This window comes from Monodelphis domestica, chromosome 5, assembly GCF_027887165.1.
Source record: "Monodelphis domestica isolate mMonDom1 chromosome 5, mMonDom1.pri, whole genome shotgun sequence".
In the NCBI taxonomy this organism is placed as follows: Eukaryota; Metazoa; Chordata; class Mammalia; order Didelphimorphia; family Didelphidae; genus Monodelphis; species Monodelphis domestica.
Window position 1 is genome coordinate 269,390,997 of NC_077231.1, and position 17,946 is coordinate 269,408,942.

Sequence of the window (17,946 nt, forward strand, 5' to 3'; positions counted from 1 at the left end):
AGCTGATTCTGTATAAATGAGATTATTTTGGTGGCTATGTGCGATATATAATGGAGAATGGAGTCATTAGAAACAGAGTCTTATAAGGAGGGTATTATAATAGTCTAGGGCAGCTAGGAAGTATAGTGAATAGAGTAACCGTCCTAGAGGCAGGAAGACTCATCTAGCTGTGTGACCCTGAGCAAATCACTTAACTGTTTATCTCAGTTTCCTCATCTGTAAAACGACTTGGATGAGGAAACGGCAAATTACTCCAATACTTTGGCCAAGAAAACCCAAAATGGGGTCATGGAGCCTGAAAAACAACCCAACGACAACAAAACTATAATGTAGGGTGTCTGCATTTGAATGGATATAAGTAGGGAAGTATGGAAGATATTGAGAGGTAGCCATGAAGGCAACAAAGAAAGAGCACAGACTCTGGAGTTAGAGAATCTGGAATCGTACCAGCCTTTTATGTCTCCTATATGTGTGACCTTCAGCCAAGCATCCTCAAACTTCAGTTCCCTCATCTGTTAAATGAAGACATGGTACTAGATGGCCTCTCTCAGTCTCTGAATCTGTTATTCCAATATTTGGAAACTGTTTAGATCTGGGGCATGAAAGACAAAAGAATGACTCCAAGGTAAAAAATCTGCCTTTGTGGGAGGATGGAGGCATTCTTTATAGAAATGGGGATTTGGGGAGCAAATTGCTTATCCCCTCTCACTATGTTTTCTAATCTTTAAAGTCAAGGTAATTCTTGTTCTGTTCACAGTTACATTTGTTTTTAGCCAAGAATTTTTAAAGTTCTGAACTTAAGTCACCAAAAAAAGAGAATACCCATGTAAAATAGAAAATCAAACTTTGAATTCCCCGTTGCTTGCTTTTTAAAAAAGTATTCAATAAGTTATACATATCGCTTTCAAAACTCTACTGCTTATCAGCTTCCTTCTGAACTTCCTTCTGTTTCTCTTCTTACATTTAAAAACAAATGTTGCAATGGTCTTTTCTGCTACCTTTGTCTTCCCATTGGACTCCTCCCCATTAGAAACTTGGGGAGAGAGAAAACTATTTTTGTAAGTTTGTTTCAAGGAATCTCATCATACATTGTAAAAGTATTATATAAATGAATTGTCTGTATCACTATCATCATCATCATCATTTCACTAAGAATGTTTACATATTCCTTTTTTAATCATGTTTCTAAGTTAGGGAATTAAGCTGATACCAAAGATGTAAAGTACTGGGTTTTCAATAAGGAGTTTGACAGCATCTCTCATGATATTTGTATGGAAAATATGGAGAACAACAATTCCCAAACACTGCTGGAGTCCCTTTTGCTATGCCTGTGGTTCTTTCATAGGCTTGTCCTGTTCAATGCTTTCCTTAGGAAATTCACTATCATCCTTCCTACTGAACTGCCTAGACTGTTCTTTCCAGTTCCATGTAAGGAAGCACAATAACAAACTAGACAGTGTTCAGATAATGCTAAATAGGAGATTGGAAGATCTTGACATCATGTCATATGAGGTTATATGGAACAATTGCTGGAACTGGTGATGTTTATTATGAAAGAGATTTATTTATGTTGGGGGATGGGGAGGAAGAACACAGTAGCTATCCCCAAATGTTGGAAGTGACATCCTGTGGAGCATAGAATTGGCTTGTTCTCTGTTGTGCCAGAGGATAGAAATAGGACCAATGGATAGAAATTACATGTAGCCTTATTTCGGTTTAATATATAAAAAAGAAATTTCTAATATTGGGGACCATCTAACAATTTAATGGGGTGCTTCACAAGTAGGGAGTTCCCTGCAAATGGAAATGTTCAAGAAAAATCTGGATTTAGATATAGCTTTAACACTCACTAGACATGTATCTATGGGCAAGTCTTGAACTCTCTCAGCTTCACTTTCCTCATCTGTGAAGTAAATAATGTTTGTACCACATACTTTATAGGGTTATCATGAAGAAAGTACTTAAACCATGATGTGAATGTGAATTATTTTTATTTCAATCTCTTCATTTTATAAATGAAGGAAGCTTAGCCCAGAGAAGTTAAGAGTTGTCCAAGATCATTTTATGAATTCATGGTAGAGAAGAGATGAGAGCCCAGGTCTCTTGACTGCCAATATAGTATTTTTTTGTTGTTTTTGCATGCTGTTAATTTTGAGTCATTACAATAAAAACAATCCCAGCTCACCCTTTGAGCCCCCAATAATTACTTCATTTGTTATTGTTGACTTTAGGAAGTGAGTAGAGAAGGTTTCCCTTGATGGATTCCCTTGCTATGTAAAGCACATTATAAACACTTTGGACAGGTCTCTACTGGCCAACCAAAGCTGTAATATCTGAACCAAACAACCAATTTCAAAATATTTTAATGAGTCTGAATTCAAGACAGAAACTAATGAGCCCACTGTTAAGGGAAAAAAGGATTAATTTTATAAAAATGTTGGACTGGATTATAGTTAAAATAGGGTTGACGGGAATTTAATTTATTCCAAAGAGATTTATTTCCAATTTATCTACAAAATATAGAAAAAGTGAAGAAAATCAGCAGAGAGAGGATAGGGTAAGATATCTAGCCTAAGCACTAAGTAATTTACTCTGACCCCTGGCTCAACCTGGGCAGGGGAGTTTAGTCTTTAACCAAAGAAGCTTTGACCCTTATAGCCAAGGACTTGGGGATACAGGGAGTCTCTCTCAAGAGGATAGGTCTCTCCTGAGGCTAGTCTCTTTAGAAAATCCAGGAAAGGAGTCAGCCTTTTCACTCACCATGTGCCAGTCCAAAAGGAAGAGATTTAAGAACAGCCTCACCAGGAACAGGGTCTCAGATCCAGTCAGCAGATTCTCTCCAGTCTCAAATCCAAAGAATGAAGAACTGAGTCTCACAGGAAGTTCCACTCCAAGTAGAACTCCAAGTAGAAATGCACTCAGGAAGTTGTAACTCCCTTTTAAAGACACTTTTTTGTGTCACTTCCTGTGCCTTCCCCTAATTTTATGTCTACCAATCATAGTTGAATCTTTGCTTTAGGACTGCCCAGGGACAGTCAGTCAATCCTGATTTGTCACCCACTATTGCATACGTGGGGTCACAGACTTCCCCCACTCAACTGTGAATAGGGTGTTTACACCTTTGGTGATTAAATCTAAAAATGGGCAGGGGAGTTAATTTGATTTTCACAATCAGGGGAGAGTTACTATAATTTTCACAATCAGGGGAGAGTTCAATTTAATCTTCACATCACTAAAACAAGGGTATCAAAAGACTGTGTTCAGGAGGAAAAGATTGTCAAGTTACAATTCCTGGGCTTGGGTTTTGGCTTTACATTCAAATTCCCTTTACAATTCATATTATGGAATTATCTCACCTTTTTTTTTTTTGTAACATAAGAGGATTAAAATAGGTGATCCCAAAGATCCTGTCTTAGCTTTAAAACGTGTTTAGCCTTTCAAAAAATAGCCATGCATGGGTGGGGAGGAGGAAGAGATATATGCCATTGTTGTTGTTCAGTTATTTTCAGTCTTGTCTAACTCTTTGTGACGCCTTTTGGGATTTTCTTGGCAAACATACTAGAGTGACTTTCCAAAGATACCGGAGTAGTTTGAAATTTCCATCTCCAACTCAATTTACAGATGAGGAAACTGAGGCAAACAGGGTTAAGTGATTTGTTTAGGACCCCATAGCTAGTAAGTGTTTAAGACAGGATTTGAACTTATGAACATGATTCTTCCTGAATTCCAGCCAGGCACTGTACCACTGAGTTCTTCGAAGGTGTATACTGACTAACAAGTAAAAGTAGAGCTTAAATATGGTACCCATTCAAGTTGCTGCATCCTGGGCCAACTACATAATATTATCTATTTGGGATGAACACTTTTTCAGTCTTGTGTGCCTTTTGAGCTCTCTCTGTTGGGAGTGAATAGGTTCTAACCATTTTTCATTATTATGAAAATAATGGGGAGGACCTGGAGGGACAACTTTTGAGTCTAGATAACCTAGATTCAAGTTCCACTTCTGGGCTTCCCAGCTTCCTGATATTGGACAAATCACTAAACCTCTCAGTGTCTCGGGCCATTCTCTAGAAGTTGCCAAAAAAACAAAGGCAAAACTACAAGCTATTCCGTGTGCCCCATAGTCTGGAGCAGAGAACATTGACTAGCTGGTACTTTCCAAAGTCTTTAACTGGACCTGATTCACGAGACCCTTGAAGTACAAATAACTTATCATCTCCCATCAGGATCTGGAGAACCAATAGGGGCTGGTTAAATAATCACTAGGTTCCCTGGAACTCTCCTAATTTGTAATTCTAGTTCTGGGACTATCATCATCATTTCTAATCAATCAGTCAACAATTAAATGCCTTATGTGCCAGGCATTAGATTGACTACTAGGGATACAAAGAAAACAGGGAAATTTGTCTGTCCTCGGGGCTCTAATGAGGGAGACAGCCAAAAATTTAGGCGTTCTGAAAACATAAATTCATTCCAGTGTGATTTAGATTTTAGGTAACACTTTGAGGACAACACGGCTTTTGAGTTTGCTTCTATATGATTTCTTCTGTAAGAAAAAGCAAGCATGCAGAAAACAGGATCACTTCACAATAGACACAAGCCAGAGAACCCTTTCTTCTCCCATTTCCACAAACTTCGGGTCTTTGCCAAGATAAAGAGCCATATTTGGTATACATCTTGTGGTGCAGTAGGACTCCTGAGCATCAGATGGGCTCCACTGTTTTCCACCACAACCCTGCTCTGCCCTGTATAGTCCAGAGTGCAGGCCAAGTAGAAAGGCCACTGTTTATTGTAGTATTTATGCATTTATTAACCATTTTAGCATGTTTAAAACTGAGTTACTATTTTTATCAGGTTCCTTTCTTTTTTATCTATCACTGAAGATTTTGAGTGTTGTCCCCTTTATCCCATTTCCCCCATAAGTTTGGTGGTTTTTATTATGCAATTTTTCATAGTGAGATACTTTTGGGGAATATGTATATTGTGTCATAGCAAAACTATCCATATATATGGAATATACATACATATATATTAAAAAGGCAAGATGGTTTGGGGAAGATGAGTGCTAGCTGCTGGTGTTATAAGGAATGTAGGAGACATTTTAAAAAAAAGCAGGGAATCCAAGAGGCAGAAGGGAAGAGCAAATAAAACCAAAGGATCTTGCTTTAGATTCTCTGGCTCAGCCTCAGACTAGCTGAGTGATCTTTGGCATGCCACTTAAATCTCTATGAGTCTCAGTTTCTCCATTTGCAAAATGAAGGTTGTTGGACTACCTAAGGTACCATCCAACTCTAAGACTATAAAAAATGTAATCAATAGAGAAGGAAGGAATGTGTCATTGAATGCCAGTGAGCAGCCACAGTGTTTCCTGCATCCATTTGTCTAAGAAATGGCACCTATTTGCTGCAGGTATCACATAGAGACAGACAACAAGGGAGATCCTAAAGCCCAAGAGTATATGTGGGAAGAATGCTGTGCAAGGGAATGCAGGGTGTCCTGGGACTGCTTTGGGTGATACTTCCCCTGCCTGGTCCTTGATGGATTCCATTTTTTTTGTTGGGTACACTGGATTGTGGTTAAGACATTGCTTTATATCAGAGGTCTCAGGAGCATACAGTCTTTCAGCATTAACAAGATTGCATCCCCACAGTGAGAGGGATAGAGCCAAAATCAATTGTAACTTGAGGGTTTAGGGCCCATGGGGCTTATAAATTTCTTTTAAAGCATTGGGGCTGCAGGTGTCTTTCTGCTTGCTAATGGCTTTGAATTTCATTAGCTGAAGCCCAGGAGACACCCTTACTTTATCAAACTCTAATGCTACTTGGTCATTTTTCCTCTTTCCCATCATTTTTAATTGGTAAAGTGGGAAAGAGAGGGACTTTAGCCTTGGAAAGAATCAAGGATATGCCTAAAGGCTAGGACACAGGAAGATTTCCTAGTCTCTTTTCTCTTTCTATAGCTCTTTGGATCCATAGGCCTTATGCCTTCTTAAGAAAATCTGAAAAGCTACAGAGTTTATTCAAATCAATGAATCAATAATAGTTAAATTAATCTAGTGCTCATGTGTAACCTATTTAAAATTACTTGTTTTCTCAATGGAGGGGGTGTAAGAGAATGAGATAAAGAGAGAATTTGGAACTCATTTTTAAAAAAATGGTGGTTAAAATTGCTTTGTGTATAATTGGAAAAAGAAAATATGAAAAAGAATGAAACATGAAAAAATAATCTAATGCTAAAGGAGTTCAGAGAGAGCAGAAGGTAGTATGGACTAGCAGTTAGAGGGGGCTTCCTGGAAGAGCTAGGATATGAGCTGAACTTTAAAAGGAAGAAAGAACATTTGATCCTTATCCATTCACAGCCTACCTTATATCATCTGAGCAAATACGTTGGACTTCAATTTGTTAATTAATGAATCTCTGTGGAAAGAAGACAGATTTCTTCTTTGTCTCAGAGAATGTACAAACATTTGGAGTTTTTAGAGGATTAAACTCAGTGATATGGTGTCGTCAGCAGTGAGGTATTAAAATGACTGAAATTGCTACATTCACTAAGTGATTCTATATTCATCTTTTACTTTATACCAGGCATGGGGCACTTTCCCCTGTCCATGGCAGTAGCCAGTAAAAAATCAAAGAAAAGTAATATAGTGTCTCATAAGCAAAACAAAATTAGCAGTGTTAATAGTGAGAAATGTTTAAAATGATTTACTTATATTCTTCTATAATTAAAAATGGAGCAAAACCCTATTCAAGACATCTAAATTTTAAAAAGTGGACAACCCTTTTTGCATCCAGTTATGGGTGAGGAATGGTTGGTAGGAAAGGGAAAAGAAAGGAATAAGGAAAGCAAACAGAAAAAAGACAAAAGGGAGAGGTAGACACAGATATATTCACAAAGGAAGAAATCCAAAGAAACACAGATTCTCAGAAAAAAAAGGAGACTTACATATAGACACACAGATGGAGAGAAGGAGGAATGTTGTATGTATAAGATCTAATGCACCAAAGTCAACACACATTGATTAAACTTCTTCATGCAAGGCACTCTATTAGGCTCTGGGAATACAAATAAAGGGATAAAGCAAACAAAACAAAAACCAGTTCCTGTTGTCAAGGAGTTTATAATCTACTGTAGGATAAAGCAGCAGATCAGTAAATATAAAACAATATAAAAAGTAAAAGAGTAGCAACGGGGCTATTCATTCAGGAAGGGTTTCCCATTGTGGGTAGCAGGTAAGCGAAACCTTGAAGATGGGCAAGGATTCTTGGAGGTGGAAATGATGAGAGATCACGTACAAGAAAAGGAGGAATCTTTAGAAAGCCCTAGAGAAGGGAGAGAAAATGCCAGGTTTGGGGAGTAGTTATTAGTTCAATTTGGCTAGAGTATAGAATATATGAAAAGATTGTTCAGTCATTTTTCACTTGTGTCCAACCCTTTGTAACCCTGTTTGGGGTTTTCTTGGCAGAGTGGTTTCCAAAGATACTAGAATTGTTTTCCTCTTCCTTCTTCAGTTTATTTTACAGATGAAGAAACTAAGGCACACAGGGTTAAGTGGCTTACCTAGGTTCACACAACCAGTAAGGGTTTGGTCAAATTTGAACTCAGCAAGATGAGTCTTCTGAACTCCAAGCTTGGCACTCTATCTACTGTTCCACCTAGCTGCCCTGTATGAAAGGGAATAATGTGAAATAAGTCTGGAAAGGCAGAGAGGACCCAGACTGATCAGAATTTTAACTATCAGCATCATCTATATCATGTGTTTTTTTTAAGCATTTGTGCTGCAGCTATCTTTCTGCTTTTTGTCCAAATTAGGGGGTTTTCACAGTAGTCACAGTGGAATGTGATAAGAGATGGAACTAGATTGGGGACTGTTTTGACAAAGGGATGGATCACTTCATAGATGCAGATGAAAACATGTTATGGTTGATCAGTAATATGTAGCATATAATATTATTCTTTTTAAATGGATCTAACCACCTACATTCATATATAAAATAACACATCAGCATGTGTTACAGGCACTGTTCATTTCTACCTCAAATTCAGAAGCACAGGGGTTTTTGAAATTCTATCTTTTCCTTACATTTTCCCCTGTAAAATGAAATTTAATTCTCTCTCCATACTATAGGAAATGCCGTATTATATTTTAAAGAGACAAAGAAACATTTTCACCTTTTGGACTTTGAGAATATTGTCACTAAAGACTTAAGTCTATGATGCATTTTTGAAACTCTAATATTTAACACAAATGAGGAAATAAAATTATCACTCTTTGCTGATGATATGATGGTATACTTAGAGAATCCTAGAGAATCAGCTAAAAACTAGTTGAAATAATAACTTTAGAAAAGTTGCAGGATAAAAAATTAATCCACATTGATCATCAGCATTTCTGTATATTTCCAATATGGCACATAGGTATTTGCCCTTTAGAACAGATGAAATCAACCCAAGGATCAAGTCCAACTTGGATCCAAAACTCTTTATTTCATTGATCAGATAGAGGTTATCCTTCATGAATTTTCTTATGATTTCTATCATCTGGAGTCTCAAAGGAAGAAAGCAGTCTACTTCTTTGTCAAATCTATTACATCCACTTGTGTTCTTGGGAGTCAAGATGGTACTAGAACAAGATTGGGGTAAAACGGCTGCCATTTTGGTTTACTCTGTTGACTATGGACTGTAATGGAGGGTGGTTTTGGAAATGGGATTAGCTGTTTAGTTTTAGGCCAGTATCAGAAGAATAACCTTTTGGAAAGGCCAACTGTGGGTTGACAGGCTAATGGGCCCAGTCCAACCAGAGCCTGTCCTGAGGTAACAAACACAGACCACTATAAAACAGGGACAGATGTTTGATTCATTAAGCTAGGGAAGGTGAAAAGGGGATTTGGATAATTCTAAGCTAATGTCAACTACCCAAACCCCTCAGATCTAAATGTCCTGTCACCAGGAGTCTTTACAGATTTAAACTACACCGACTCTTTCCTGTCTGTCTAAAGACCCCAGACCCTAACATAAATAAACCTACACTAACCCAAAAAACCCTTTTTCATGGTAATGAAGGTAGTGTGGTTTGGCAGTTAGGCAGAACAGGGCCCAAGGAGAAGTCCTGGGTCCAGAAGGACCCCAGACCTAATCTTATAGACGGATGGTCCAGATGGTTCAGGATCATACCAGGAAGCTCTGTAAATATCAACCAACCAACAGGGAAGCAGGTAAGATGGAAATGATCAGGTAGAAACAGCCACCAAGAGAAGGCAGCCAGTCCCTCCAGGTCAAAACCAAAGAGAGAGAGAGAGAGAGTGTGTTCAAGCCTCACTGTCTCTTAGTAATAGCTTAACTCTCCCCTGTAGAATTCCAGAATCTTTTACTCTGTTGCCCCATGCCTCTGTGCTCTGCAAACTTACACACTTTCCTCCTTAACTTAACTTTTCCTTATAACAGGACTTTAGGGAAATCATCCCATTTTCTGGGCATCAGGGGTTTGGACTAAAAAGTCTTCTGTTTGTACATTCTATAATCCAGAACTACCTTAGATGGTAGCTTAGCATTCCTTTCCAGCTTAAAATACTTTAGAGAGATGGTTTATCTTTTGGTAAGTCAATGTGACTGAATTGCTTAAAGAAAGAAAAGAAGAATTCTATGAGGTTGAGGTGGAGAGAGAGCATTTCAGGCATGAGGGACAACAGGATGAGGGCCAGAGACAGGAGATGGAGGAGCATATGTAAGAATGGTTCTCATGGGCTTAATATCTTCATTATGCAGATGATTCACAGATCTATAAATCCAGCCTCAGTTTCTTTCCTGTACTTCAGCCCCATGTTGCTCTTGGGCTAATGGACATTTTATGGAATATGGTGGAAATGTCTGAAGCTCAGCATCACTCATATTTCTCCCCTAACCCACCCTTGTTCCATACTTACTTATTTCTTTTGAAGTCTCCCTCAACATCTTACTTAACTCCCCACTCTCTTTCACCCATATGCCCATCCAAATAATAAATCTCTCCATTTTTACATTTCTGACATTTGGCCCCTTTCTTTCTACTCATGCAATCACCACCATAGGTCAGGACCTCATCAATTTCCATTCAACCTCCTAAACTCTTCTCTGTGCCTCCAGTATCTTCCCACTCCAATCCATTCATGCTGCTGCCCAAGTGACTTCCATAAGTGCAGATCTGACTTAATACTTCCCCTACTCAGTCAACTCAGGAGCTTTCTATGGCCTCTAGGAAAAAGTATGAACTCTTCTGACTAGAATTGGAAATAATTTACATGGGGCAGCTAGGTGCCTCAGTGGATTGAGTCAGACCTCAAGTTGGGAGGTCCTTTGTTCGAATCTGGCCTCAGCTGCTTCTTAGCTCTGTGACCCTCAGCAATTAATAGCAATTAAACCCAATGGCTTCACCCTTATCACTCTTCTGCATTGGAACCAATACACCATATTGATTCTGAGACAGAAGGTAAGAGTTAAAAAAAATAATTTACACTCAGCCCACCCTGTTTTTCCAAATTCGTCATTTGATCATTTGTTATTCCCCTTCAGGTATTCTGTGATCTAGCCAAATTCACTTTCTACCTCCACTTCACTCGTGACACTCCATTCTCTTTTATTATTCTTTTATACTAGCTTTTTCTCATGCCTGAAACACACTGACTAATCATTTATAGGCATAGAATCCCTCTCTCTGAAACATCTCACAAATACCACTTTCTATGTAAATCCTTTCCTGAACGCTGTCTCTAAGCGCTGGTGCCCTAATCTCAGGCTAGCTTGCATTTACCTACTCTGCATTTATTTGTGTTTATCTGCTTTTTTGGTTATTCTTTATATACTTATTACTCGGTGGATCTCCCATTAATATGTAAATTCCTTGAGATTTGAGATTTTTTTTCCCCTTCTCATGCACAGAACAAATACTTGTGTTGTTATAAGTCCTGGTCAGCTTCTCATTATTACAGATTGATTTCAAATATGGTATTCTATACATATCCCAAATCTGAAATTGTCATCTTTTCTTTACTACTACTCTAAACAAAGTTGGTAATAATGCCAATATAATTCCATTCATGAAAGAGAAATGACTTTTTTTTGTTTTTTTCTGTTTAGGTTCGAGATGGTGAAATCTTACTCGAAAAATTGTGTGACAGCAGGACTCATGCCTCCATATACTCTATTTCCAACAGTGTCTGGGTCAGGTTTAAGTCAGATTCTGCAGTACAAAAGGCCAGCTTCAAGGCCATTTACCAAGTTGGTAAGAAAACTGATGACCTGAATTATGACTTGTAACTTGCCCAATTCTAAGGTATCAATTTCTCCCTAGGACCTGGTTATTATATGATCTCATGCCATGGGAAATAACCATATTTTGTAGGTGAGGTCATCTTAATGCCCAGGTTATTGCATATCCAGGTATTACATATCTAGCTCTTAATATCCAGTCAAGAGATGGCCACCATTCTGAGATGAAGGTCATCTCTGGTGAAATTTCAGATGCATTTCTCTTCAGAATTTCTTGCTTAAAATTTTTAATAGAAACCGGAGCTAATTCTTAGACAAATGCCAATTATTGGTTTTCTTTTTATAGCTTGTGGAGGTGAGCTAACTGGAGAAGGGATCATTCGTACACCATTCTATCCCAATGCCTACCCTCATGAAAAAACCTGCGACTGGAAAATCAGTCAGCCCCAGGGCCAAGTCATCCTCCTCAATTTCACTGGTTTGCAGATTGGGAATTCTTCCAGTTGTGAAACTGATTATGTTGAGGTAACTTGCTATAGGTTGGGGAACTTTGGGAGTCCTGCTGACGATTATATTTCATTAAAGGAAAGTAGACTGTATTGCTCTCTACTCAGATACAGCAAAGAGACAATTAAGAGTAGAAAATAGAATTAGTAATTATAATAAGCTATAGAGAGTTATATAGGTCACCTTTTCCCAGGGAATGCTCAGCAAAAACCTTTTAATGATATCTTCTTGATAAAAAAAAATTGTATATCTCTCAAAGCATGCAAAAACCTTTTAATGATATCTTCTTGATAAAAAAAATTGTATATCTCTCAAAGCATTACTTTTGCACTGTTAAAAAAAGAATCAACATAGGGATTGTGTAGTCCTAAAAATTATGCATTTTATCTCACTATAAATATTTGGTTCTATTTAATGTATCCATTTGGCTTTTGGAAAAGTTAGGAAGATGTTCTAGAAGGTTATTGTTAAGGGGGCAGCTGGGTAGCTCAGTGGATTGAGAGCCAGTCCTAGAGATGGGAGGTCCTAGGTTCAAATCTGGCCTCAGACACTTCCCAGCTGTGTGACCCTGGGCAAGTCACTTGACCCCCATTGCCTAGCCTTTACCACTCTTCTGCCTTGGAGCCAATACACAGTATTGACTCCAAGATGGAAGGTAAGGGTTAAAAAAAAGTTATTGTTAATAAAAAAAAATAATGGCTGACACAGAAAGCAATTTAAAGTTTAGAAAGTTATAAAGTTGCATGTTTGATTTCATTTGTTCTTTACAGGTTTGGGTGCTGAGGGTGTTTCAGTGGTGTAAACCTCAAAATTCCTTGGCGACCTTAAATTAATATATATCAGTCTTTTAAAGTGATTCCCTTGTAACAGTGGGGAGTGGGTACTAAATGTCTTATATTCCCTATTTGACAGATGGGGAAACAGAGTCTCAGAGAGGTTTTACTTGCCCATGATCACACAGCTAAGACATTTTTATGTCCATTATTTAAGATAAGTTTTCAAATCAGACTCCTAATAGAAACAACACAATTTCTAGTCACATTCAACAGCTAGACTTCTTTAACCAGACATTTTTCTTCTTTCCTTTTCTTTTCACTTTCTCCTATGTTTCTCCTCCTTTTTCATTTTTAACTATCTATTGCAACCTGTTTCCTTTGTATTTGAAAGGTTAGAGTCAATAATTAGTTGGAGATCTGAATAAAATTGATGAAATCACAGATCCTTGAAATATTAAAGGATTAAAATTAGTTTCCACATATATGAGGCAAGGAGTGAAGTGGAAGGAAGAGAAGAAGGAATGGAACTGGAAGTTAGGAAGAATTCAGATCAAGTTCCACTTCTGACATATATTGGTTGTGTCCCTGGACAAGTCACTCAACTTCATAGTTACTTAGGCAACTCACTAAGACTTTCACTTTCAGAGAAAATGATGATGTGTCCTGGGAGAGGAAACTCCTCAGGAGGAGCTCCCCACATCTAGGAAATGGCAGTGAAGAACAAAAGTTTTCCCCATATTTATCTTGATAAGGATTTTAATATAAAAATAAAAAATGCAATTATCATCTCCTAATGAGCTCAATTATACTTCTGCATTTAAACAGTACATTTAATTTATAAATGCAAAGGATTTCAGAAACCTTGATTTTTTCCCTCTTTCTTTCCTTCCTCTCTTTTTAGATTTTAAACAGCCTCAGTATGGACTCTCCTCATAACAGAAAGTATTGTGGCACAAACAATCCTGGATTGATAACTTCCACGTACAGTACTGTCTATGTCAGATTCAAGAAAAGTATCTCTTCTACAAATTATGGCTTCCTAGCTCATTTCAGTGCTGCAGACTTGGGTAAGAATTTTCCTTTGTCATCCCTTGCCTCTTGGCTTTGTCTCTGCTGATGCTGTGATTGAACAAATAAAGTATTGTCTTTTCATGATGCTGGCAAGGAGGAAGAAGACAGAGCACCCGGTGATACAATAAGTTCCTGGATCAGTGCTTAACAAAAGAAAGGAATTTACTTGGGCTAACATTCAAAGAAGACATAGAACTTCATCTTTGGATTTTTTAACTCGTTTGCACAGATTATTTTGTTCTAAGCTTGTTGATCATTTCTTCTGATGAGATTTTATTTTTTAAAAAAAATCTTTGACAGAATGTGGGGAAGTTCTTACTGCTCCATCTGGAAATATCACCAGTCCTGGTCATCCAGGTATCTATCCACATGGTGTCAATTGCACATGGTTAATCTCAGTCCAGCCTGGTTACCGAATCCGGCTAGTATTCCGAGCATTTCATCTGGATTTCCATTACAGTTGCACCACTGACTATCTTGAAGTCTATGATGATGGCACTGGGATAAGTCTTGGCAGGTGATACTTTTTTTTTTCTTTTTTTCTTTTGTGAAGAGTTTATGGGTTTAGATATTATTTGGTGAAGACTATGAAAGCCAAGCTCTTGTATAAAAATCTGGCAAGAATACAATTCTTTTTTCTGGGTATTTCTGGGTAAGAGAGGGATTATAGAGTGCCTGGTACTGAGTAGGCATTTAATAAATATTAATTCATTGATTGATACAAGACTTAGTGCTTAAGCATAGATAGAATGATGGGACTACATCCATTTGATTGCTCATATCTCTACCTGTACTCCATACGTGACTTGCAACCCTCTCTTGTCTGATGGTTTTAAGAATTGTATTTTAAGAGAGAAGTGATGGATGAAATGAGGCATATTTTCTCTTTTTTTGTTCTTTACATTTTCACTGCTGGTTCTCCATTCCTCCTTTTTACTCCTTATTTTAAATTTTTCTTCTTTTTGTATTCTTTTAAAAATTACTCTCTATTTTTATGCACCTAATGTTTACTTTCTTCATGATCTGTTTTCCTCCTTTTTCTCTTTCCTTTTTCTTCTTCTTTTCCTTTATCCTGTCAAAGAATGAAACAAACATTTACTGAATACCTACCCTGGGCCAGGCACAGTGGTGTGTTTTTACAAATATGACCTCATAACAACCCTATGAACTTCCCAATTATTATCTCCTCTTTTCAGTTGAGAAAATTGAGACCAACAAAGGTGAAGTGACTTGTCCAGAGTCATACAGCTATTAAGTCTCTGAGACTGGATCTCTCAGGTCTTCCTGAGTTCAGATCCAACACTCTTATCTACTGACTCTAAATTTACTTCTTTTTTAAACTTTATTTTTACTCTTTTTACTTTATCCCTTATTCACGAAACATCATTTTAAGATGAACAGCATAAATTGCAATGAAGGTTTTAAACTGGTTAGTTAATCCACTTGTATTTCTTCAAGATCTTAAAAGAGGCTCCAAATAAGCTGATGGGATAAACTCAAAAAATGATAGCTGTTCTTAAGTTTTCCTCTAGAAAACTTTTCCTGTTTATTTCAGCCTTTTCTTTCCTTTTGGCCTCTTTTCCCCTTTTGCTCCTCTCTTCAGCATGAAGAGAGCTATATACATATGAAGTCTAGAGGGGATAAATAGGAGACAATCCACAGAGAGAATTCTCTTTCTGACTTCTTCCTCTCAAGGCTACTTCTTGATAAGATGGACTTCAGGCAAAGAGCTGATGTTGACCCAGTCACACACAAAACCTGTATCCCTAGACCATCAAGCAAATTGCATCCCAAAATAGACAAGTTAACACTTCAGGGAATTAATCAGGAGCAGAATAATATACAGTTTGTCATTTGGGGCCCCTAATTTGTTGACCTGGAAATATAAATAGCAGTTGTTGTTTAAAGATTTAAGGGAATAGTCAAGCTCATTAAAATCATGCAATTATTATTGCTACCTAAATTATTCAATTATATAAAATCAGCACTGGATAGCTCATTTGGGATTTTTTTGATAGGAGAAGATTTCATGAATACACAAGAGATAGAAAGCATTGTGAGATGTAAAATGGACAGTTTTGATTATATAAAATTAAAAAAAGTTTTGTACAAAGATTTTATTTATTTATTTTTTTGCCTCGGGGAACAGGTATTGTGGAAAGTCAGTGCCTCCATCACTCATGAGCAGCGGGAACAGATTGGTACTTCACCTAGTGACTGACTCTTCCATAGCTTATGAAGGCTTCTCAGTGGTTTATGACTCAATTGAAGCTTCAAAAGGTAATGACCTGGAATACTGGGTGCTATGTGATTCTTTATGAATATTCTTCATTCAATAACAGGCAATGTGGTGCTGTGAAAATGGTGTTAGGGCTGGGGTCAGAGGAGCTGGGTTCAAATCTCAGTGCCTCCACTTATTCCATGAGTGACCTGGGGCTTAACTTCTCTGAGCCTCTTTACAATGAAGGGACTGGACTAGACCTGAGGATGATGGTTTGTAAACTAGGCTTTAAAAAGTATTTTGTTAACTCTTTTAGTAGGATTGATGCCCTTCATGATCCTAGAAATTTTATGCATTTAACATTATTTTGAGGAGAGGTTTATGGGCTTCACTTAGATTGTCAAAGGACTCATAACACAGAAAAGATTTAAAACTGCTGGACTTGAGGAACTCTAAAATCTCCATTAACTTTAAATGTATGACTTGTTTATTATCTAAATAGACTGCTAGGCACTGAAGGGTACACAACGTTTAGAAAAGACATCATCCCTATCCTCATGGTGCTTATGGTCTAGTGGGAGGATACAATACCTACAGAAATAACTAGAATAAACAAAATATGGGGTATATAATATGTGGCATATTTTATACATATGGTATATTTTTATATATTATATGTAAAATATCCAGTGTATTATATGCATATAATATCTGGTATATAATATATAGTGTATTATATATAGTATATTATATATATATGAGAGGGATCAGCAGAATGATCTGTGGAGTCTGATAGAGGCAGATTAATACCAGTTGGGTAGATTAGAGAAGACTTTTGCAGAAGATGTTCTTTGAGATGGGTTTTAGTAGACAGGTGGTGGTAGCTGGGTGGTGCAGCAAGTAGAGCACTGGGCATCTTTCTAAATTCAAATCCAGCCTCAGACAGTGACTCTCTGTATGACCCTGGGCAAGTCCCTTTACTCTGTTGGCCTTAGTTTCCTCATCTGTAAAATAAACTGGGGAAGGAAATGGCAAACCACTCAGTAACTTTGCCTAGAAAACCCCAAATATGGTCACAAAGAATTGGATATGACTGAAAAAATAACTGTATGACAACAAAAGAAATTATTGGAGAAATCCAAGGGGCTTGGAACCAAGTCACCATGTAATAAGAAAACCTCACATTCCTGTAGTATTTTTAGGGTTGCAAAGGGTTTTTCTTGCAAAATACCTGTAATGAAGTCACAGTACAAGTATTTTTCCCCCTTGTTATAAAGCAACTGAGCCGCAGAAAAATTAAGGCTTACATTTACTTAAGATGACAATTTGTAAATGTCAGAACTAGGATTCAAACCCAGTTCTCTTGACACCAAGCCCAGAATTTTCCCCCCTGTACATCCCTTTGTGCCTGATTTGCTGACTTGGAGGTTGTAGAAGCTGAATGATCATTTCTTGGATGGCATACTGGGGATAGTTTTTTTTTTGTGTGTGTTTGTTTGCACTAGCTGGTTAATGAAGGTCTAGCTCTCCAGTTTTGTTATTCGGTGCCACAGGCTACTCTCTGGGTCTTATTTACCAAGTTTTACATGGAGGAAAAGACTTTTCTTTCTGATGAGAAAATGAAGAATTCTGTGCTTGCATTTCAGATCTGTGATCCTGGGTTAGAACAGAATTTTAATTTGTTGCATGAAAAAACTCTGCCTTTTTAAAAAAAATCAATTTTATTTTATTTTAGTTACAAATTCTTTCCCTCTCATCCTCAACTCCCACAACTCACTGGGAAGGCAAGAAAAATCAATACAGTTACAAATGTAGTTAAGTTTTTTTTTTTAAGCACATATCATCTATTTCTCCTTTTCCTCTTTTCCCTCTTCAAATCCACAGAAATTATGTGTAACTTCACTCTGAGTCCATCAGATTCATAATATGTTTCAACATAAGTCATTTGCATTTGGTCATTGTATTGATTAGAGTTCCTCAGTCTTTCAGAGTTTATTTTTAATTGTTGTTGTTATAAAAATTATTTCCCTGGTTTATTGACTCCACTTTGCATCCGTTCATACAAGTATTCCCAGGTTTTTCCAAAACGATCCCTGTGATCATTTCTTGTAATGCAGTAGTGTTTTA

The 17,946-nt window shown here is 37.4% G+C and overlaps 1 protein-coding gene across 1 annotated transcript in view; it reads left to right on the forward strand.

Annotated features, from left to right (window-relative positions):
• Positions 1–17,946, forward strand: part of CUBN (cubilin) — a 299,720-nt gene that overhangs the window by 55,018 nt on the left and 226,756 nt on the right. The window contains exons 18-22 of the mRNA XM_001377343.4: positions 11,113–11,257; positions 11,591–11,769; positions 13,429–13,594; positions 13,899–14,115; positions 15,748–15,878. Coding sequence (XP_001377380.2) covers positions 11,113–11,257; positions 11,591–11,769; positions 13,429–13,594; positions 13,899–14,115; positions 15,748–15,878 — 838 coding nt within the window. The remainder of the gene's footprint in view (positions 1–11,112; positions 11,258–11,590; positions 11,770–13,428; positions 13,595–13,898; positions 14,116–15,747; positions 15,879–17,946) is intronic.